The sequence below is a fragment of the Parasteatoda tepidariorum genome, chromosome 4 (genome assembly GCF_043381705.1).
Source record: "Parasteatoda tepidariorum isolate YZ-2023 chromosome 4, CAS_Ptep_4.0, whole genome shotgun sequence".
NCBI classification, from domain to species: Eukaryota; Metazoa; Arthropoda; class Arachnida; order Araneae; family Theridiidae; genus Parasteatoda; species Parasteatoda tepidariorum.
In genome coordinates, this window is record NC_092207.1 from 6,615,326 (window position 1) to 6,622,749 (window position 7,424).

The 7,424-nt window shown below is 32.4% G+C and overlaps 1 protein-coding gene across 3 annotated transcripts in view; it reads right to left on the bottom strand.

The window, feature by feature from the left end:
* Nucleotides 1-2,219: 2,219 nt before the first annotated feature.
* LOC107450366 (glutamate-gated chloride channel-like) overlaps nucleotides 2,220-7,424 on the bottom strand; it is a 196,988-nt gene continuing 191,783 nt past the window's right edge. For all 3 annotated transcript variants that reach the window (XM_071179388.1, XM_016066130.3, XM_043052381.2), the window contains one exon: nucleotides 2,220-5,078. In XM_071179388.1, coding sequence (XP_071035489.1) covers nucleotides 4,791-5,078 — 288 coding nt within the window. In that variant the 3' untranslated portion in view covers nucleotides 2,220-4,790. The remainder of the gene's footprint in view (nucleotides 5,079-7,424) is intronic.

Here is a 7,424-nt window from a genome sequence, read left to right on the forward strand (position 1 = left end):
CAATCCCTCTGTTTAGTTTTACATTTGTCTGTTTTATTTTTGAGCAAAATATTTGTTTTTACAAAATTTGCGGTAAGAGCATTTTTTAACGAATCACTTTTTATTGGTATAAATAAAAATATAAGTATGTGAATGACAGTAGACAAATGTACAGCACTGAGTTTCTAATTGCATAAATTTATTGCTTTCAAATTTTGGGAAGATTTCAAATTATCTAGCGCTTATATTTGCTAATCTTATAAAACGAGCCCTTTATTTACCGCCGTTTAGAAAAATTACAGTGCTGTCTTTTTCAAAACGGTGCAATGTTACGCCACCATTAAAAATTATTATTTGGGGGGGGGGGGGGACTGAAATTTAACCTNTTGGGGGGGGGGGGGTGGACTGAAATTTAACCTAAAATAGAGTTTTTTAAGTTTTTAATAATAGGAAGGTAGTCATCTCTTACTATACTGGACTTAAATCAAATTGTTTTACTATACTATACAGGATGGAATTCCGTGATCGCATACAGTCTGTAATGACGCACATTTACAGGATGCTTGCAAGAATGAAATGATAAAAGCCTACAATGTTAGAGGATATTTTTAAAAAAAATAAAAAATGAGAAATTGAATGAAAAAAAAATGAATTATCAAAATTTGGTAAATAACAATAGGGAAAAAATTTTTTTTTTGTTTTCGTTGCGCGAAATTTTTTAATGAATATTTTCACGTATCTGTATATTTCAAATCTGCTATCGGTTTCTCTCACCAAAAGCTACAGTTTTTAAAAAAAAATTGAAACGTTTAGTCTATTCTTTGTCGACATGCATACGTTTAAAAACATTATATGTAATAAGGGCGTCGCCTAACTGTTACAGCGCATTTCAAGGGGAAATAGGGTACATAATAAGGGTTAAAATTGAATAAGAACCCATGATCAAAACTTTCATCGGAAGTTAGCGCTTCCCTATTATGAACAGTACAGAAACTCACGAAGGAGCAGTTCATAATAGGGAGGGACTCCTAGTGGCGTACGATGACATTTCCTAGCCTGGTATTTGTTTGTATGCCTTGAAGGACTAAATGAACAGTGATTTACAAAACGTAGAAGTATGCATGTAAAATGTTGATTAGGTAAAAATAATTATTCTAAATTAGGGTTTCTTAACCTGTGGTTCATGAACCCCTAAGGCAGTGTTTCTTAACCTTTTTGATATAATGGACCCCTTTTAAAAATTTTTAAGAAGTCACGGACCACCCCCTGTGAAAAAAAATAATTGCAAAAAGCATCAATTATTAGAAAACATTTAATTTTATTATTTTAATAATATACAAACTTTTTAAAATTAAAATTTTTAATGTGAAGGTTGCTGCTGCTTTTCCTTAATTAATAAATTTAATTGGGGGATGGTTTTCGACAAAGCAACGTGAATATCATGTCCAACATTCAATCGATTTCGATGTTATATTTTTATTGTCACAAGTGTTGAAAATTCCGCTTCGCAAAGATACACTGTAGCAAACGGAATTATAGCTGCCGTTGTTCGATTTACAAGCAATGGGTAGGCTTCCAAACGTTTTGAAAATTAGGAGTAGTCAGCGGACCCCCAAAATATAACTCATGGACCCCTTAGGGGTTCATGAACCACAGGTTAAGAAACCCTGCCCTAAGGGATCCATGAGTTATATTTTAGGGGTCCGCTGACTACTCCTAATTTTTAAAACGTTTGGAAGCCTACCCATTGCTTGTAAAGCGAGTTATGGCAGCTATAATTCCGTTTGCTACAGTGTATCTTTGCGAAGCGGGATCTTCCACAATTGTGACAATAAAAACATAACATCGAAATCGATTGAATGTTGAACATGATATGCCCGTTTGCTTCGTTGAAAACCATCCCCGAATTCAATTTGTTACGTAAGGAAAAGCAGCAGCAGCCTTCACATTAAAAATTTTAATTTTAAAAATTTTGTATACTATTAAAATAATAAAATTAAATGTTTTCTAATAATTGACGTTTTTTGCAATTATTTTTTTCACAGGGGGGTGGTCCGTAACTTCTTAAAAATTTTCAAAAGGGGTCCATTATATCAAAAAGGTTAAGGAACACTGTTCTAAATATAATTATTAATAGTTAGTTTCTCTTTAGACACTCTGCCCCGGATATAGTGATGAAAAGGTTTTGACAAGGTTTTCGGACGCCTTGTTTACCCATTCTTCATTTCATTTCCCAATGGATATTCAGACAAAAAAAAAAAAAAAAAAAAAAAAAAAAAAAAAAAAAAAAAAAAAAAAAAAAANAAAAAAAAAAAAAAAAAAAAACTAACGTCCCGTTTGGTTAATAATAACATTGATAGGCTTTTCCATTCTTGCATGTTTGGGACTCTCCAGGGCTGGTATTGACCTCGAAATTGACAGTCGCTTCGTAGCCTCACCAGGAGGCGCTGTAATTGACATTCTACTGTCCTCGCCTGCAACTCAATGCTTGGTACTCCAATCTAGTTTCAATCAGACTTATGCGGTCTCTTTAGTTGACGCTAAAACGACTGGTTATGGATGGTTTACCGTGTAAATCTAAGTACAGATGGCGCTAGGGGTTAAAACTCATGTCATCACTTCAACTCATGTTCAACTTCATATCATCCTCACCAATATACATATTTTTTTTACCCAGTACGAGGAACGGATACTCAGCTACTAGTTCATCAGTAAAACATTGCACACACAAACTTCCCCTATAGCAGCAATAACCATTGGTTTTCACATCACCTAAAGAGATCGCATACGTCCAATTAAAATATATATTGGAATACCAAAAATCGGGGAAAGTAGAATTACACGTGCAGCTTCCAAAGCCTGGTGCAACTTGCAAACGCTAAAATCAACTGCGGATTCCGAGATCAGAATACCAGCCCCGGATTTATTTAGGGTGCACAAGATTTCAGGATTAGTGTTTTTTTTAATAATATTTATATGTAATAGGTATATGATATGTAATTTACTTCGCATAGCAAAGTGTGTTCTCTTTCATAAAATGAGGGTTCTTCATTGGGGGAGACAATGCTACTCATCGGGCATTTTTCAAATAAGTTCCACTTTACCGAAAAGTATTACATGTATCGAGAAAGCATATGTTTTCCATTAAAAATGTTACAGTGTAAAAATGGACTGATAAGACGATTTTCAGTCTTATGTCTCGGCAATGTTTTATCGTCATTTTAAAAGAGAAAAATGAACCCAGAGCTACTTCCTAGTTTAAGTGTTTTGGTTTTGAAATTGCATATGAACAAAACGATAAAACATTGGAGAATGAAACAACACAGGATTCTTTAATAAATTTGCTAACCTTTCTTAAAAATATTTCTTTTCTATTAAGAACTCAGGAGTAGCTATAGTTTGTCTAAAATAAGAACTCCGCCAGACATTCGTCTGGAGCTGTGGCGGTGACCATGGTAACGAGGTATGACCATTTCAAGTAGGAGTGTGGAGTCACTGTTTTAGAGTGGTTTCGGCTTGGGTCGTCGAAAGAAAGGGAATCTCTTCGGTCTATTGTGTTAGTCCTAGAGTGTAGCTACCCTTCCTAAAATGCGCCATTCTTGTTTCCATAGCACCAGACGGCCTCAGCCTTTGTGGCTGGCGAAGTTCTTAGATTACACAAACTATAAAGTTACTGTAAATTTTTAATTATTATTTTTTTTTAAAATTTAGTTTTTATTACAACAAATTGAATGAATATTTAAGTCTAAACAAGTGTTTCCTCAAAATAATTCAAAAATAGAATTGCTATTTCTGAATCTAAGTCTTTCAATTTACAATATATATATATTTTTTTTTTGATAAAAGAAAAAGAAGTAGCAACGAATTAAAAATAAATAAATAAATACGCGACCGTGCTACACTATGCATTATTTGATTTCTTATTACTTTAATTGAAAGATAAAAAGCTACACCTAAGTCTCAATTGCCGTATGAAGCAGAGAAAAACTGGATAAATTCCTTAATTATACCGATAAAATATTTTCTATCACAAAAATTTGAATTAACCTTTTGCTTATGACTCGTACAATAAGTGTACCAGAATGGCTTCATCATACTAAGCACCGTAAGCAAAAAATTAAATTAACCATTTGCTTACAGTGCTCCAAGTTACGATGTACCAAAAGTACCATTACATGATGTCCACATGTTGTACCAGCCGTAAGCAGAAGATTAAACATCAGGTAAGTGTGGCAATTCGTAAGTGGCCACAATGGGATGAGGCCCATAGTAACGCACTTATCATCATATGGTGTTTTCTTTCGACACTCATACACCCTTCTTACAGTAAGTTGAGAAAGCTCGTAATAGGATTCTTCCAACTTCTTGGCCCCCATATGCACCTAACAATGCATCTGTAATTCAGCATTTGGATTTCAGTTGAAATGAAACAACAAGAACAGCTCTTGTTATGTGGCTTGTCGTAAGTCTTATAAATAGAAAGTGACTGAAGCAAATAATAACGTGACTAAACCACAAAAATGGGTATACTGTAATTTTTGTTCTCCACAACACCCACTTTTGGAGAGGAAGATTTTTGTTCATAGAATCGAAACTACAGTATTTCCATTTCTGTACTTTGTATGTACGCTATTCACGTTGTTTTTTGCTTTTGTCTACGTAGCCCAAAACTATCCACCATTTTGAATAGAAAGTGATTTAAATAAAGTGACTTTGGGTACTTGGTGTCAAGAGCATTCGATACCAGCAAAAGACAAACGCGAAGTGTCTTTTTAAACTACAGTCACTGGAAGAGTTGCAAACACATCAATTCAGTACGTGTATCCATTGCTCAACAGTTCCCAGTTTTCTGAGTGCGTGGGTTTTATGATTGCGTATGTGAGGAAGTATCCGAGAACGAAGAGTCCAAACGACAGTGGAAAGAGGATCTTCGAGACGTTGTCGATGACCTTGGACAACCTCTGCCTGCTATGAGGGTAGATGGGTTGTCTCTTTAGCCATCCGAATAAAGATCTGTGGCCCGCACCATCACCATCTCTGGGCACTTGAGCGCCTCCTCTTGGATCATTACTGTTGTTGTCCTTTAGGGCACTGGATTGCTGAAATAAAAGGTATAAACTGAATTATTGAAATGAATGGGACAACAAACAACAAATGCAAATGTCTTTTAGGACACTAGATTACTGAAAAAGTTATAAACTGAATTATTGAAAGGAATGGGACAACAAACATAAAATGCAAATGTCTTTTAGGACACTAGATTACTGAAAAAGTTATAAACTGAATTATTGAAAGGAATGGGACAACAAACAAATGCAAATGTCTTTTAGGACACTAGATTACTGAAAAAGTTATAAACTGAATTATTGAAAGGAATGGGACAACAAACAACAAATGAAAATGTCTTTTAGGACACTGGATTGCTGAAATAAAAGTTATAAACTGAATTATTGAAAGGAATGGGACAACAAACAACAAATGAAAATGTCTTTTAGGAAACTGGATTGCTGAAATAAATGTTAAAAACTGAAATATTGAAAGGAATGGGATAACGAACAACAAATGCTGAATATCAGTCCAATTTTTTTGCTCTTCCAATATTTTATTTTATTTATTTATTAATTTTGCATTATTTAAGGAGGACTATTTATACAGGTGTTCAGTACGTAGAAAATTTTCAGACTTAAAGGATTGTCTCCAAAAGTAAAGGACAGAAATGAAATTCGGTATGAGCATAAGTTGATGGAATACAAATTAAATAAAAGTCCATAGAGATAAAATAATGCATTTTTTAGTAAAAAAAAAAAAGGAAAAAACTACAAATGTAACGCAATTTTTGAAAAAGGGAATCCTTTGTTATTGGAGAAAATAATCATAAATACTTGTAATAAGAACTATTAAAATAAGCCTTTAGAAGAAATTAAAGATAAAAATTGGAGAGAATTGGAGTTAAAAGTCTACCAAAGTTTGCAAGACGGACAGGCATTTGCTGCCTCCAGATTTGAAACCAGCCATGACTGTCTTGTCGGTAATTTAAACGGATTTTCTTCCCCAAATTGTCTCCTATGTAAAAGTGCCGTGGCGTGCAAACTTTATCTTGACAGCTGGGGTCTCACTTACTGCACAGAATTTTTAGAAAAATGCCTTATAAAAATTACTTTTTATTTAAAACCAGATTTCAGATTTTCGATTTGTAAAGTGCTATCAAGTTCTAAAAAAGGTACTGTCAAATGTATTTTTTATACTGATATGTAGTTTTAAAAAAAATACTTTGTGTATGTTTTTCCCTGAAATTTTTACAAGGTTTTGTATTTTGTGCAAAATATACAATTAAAAATTTGAATTTTTGGAGAAAAAAATATTACGAACTATATATTACTAGTTTAATAGAAGGAGCAATTTCGTATTCGAGTAATGTTATTTGGATCGAAAGGCACTTTTTACTCAGAAAATTTTCAAAGTGGGTAATAGGTCAGTTGTATTATGAATAAAAAAGTAATATATTAAAAAAAATTTTTTTTAAAGTCAATTCCTAGATAAGTCAACAAAGAAAATTTTTATTTTAGGTACTTTTTATTAAACAATGAAAAATTTTTCTCTAAATTTAATTCTAAATCTAATCTAAAATTTATTTATTAAGTTTAAATTAATGAATTAATATGCGAAAAAACTGCATTAACATCAAGTCACTTGAATAGATAAATAAAAACTATTTTTATTAACGATTGAAAATTTGAATAAGATATATCATATATGGGTGATTCTCACGAAACATGACAATTCACTGTCCCTTGCTCCAAGATCTAATACTATAATACTAAAATAACTTTCTTTAAAAAAAAATTTAATAAATAGCATTGCTATTAGCATTTTAAAATGACTTTGCACCAGCATTGACTGTTTTGTATACTTAAAAAATTAAATCGAATATCAAAATGTCATTTTCCTGGCATGTCCCAAACAATATTTCCAATAATAACTAGCTTCAAAATTTTCCATGCATTTTTCAAATTCTAATTTTTTTTATCTTATCCTATGTAAGCATTTCTAGAATATACGCAGAGGGTATTGTTTACTAAAACTTTATAGGGTATTGTTTACTAACGTTTAAAAAAAAATTTTCTGTCAATAATTTGTTTGTCCCATGAAAATCTGTCATTTTCCTGGCTACTTTTATTTAGTGATTTATAAACAAAATAGATAGCGCCAGGAATCAATATCTTATGTTAATAGATAGATTAGATACCCTCCCATCTGAACATGTCTTGTTGCATGAATAAAGAACCAATTTTCTGGCTCAAAATCTATTTCAAAAATATTTTCAAGGTGAGTAGGTTTTTATGCTGTCATTTTCCTGGCTTCTTGAAATCATTAATAACAAAAACTACATAGATTTATCTGAGTTATTTTAAGAAATACTGTTGTTTTCTGCAGAATATAAACGT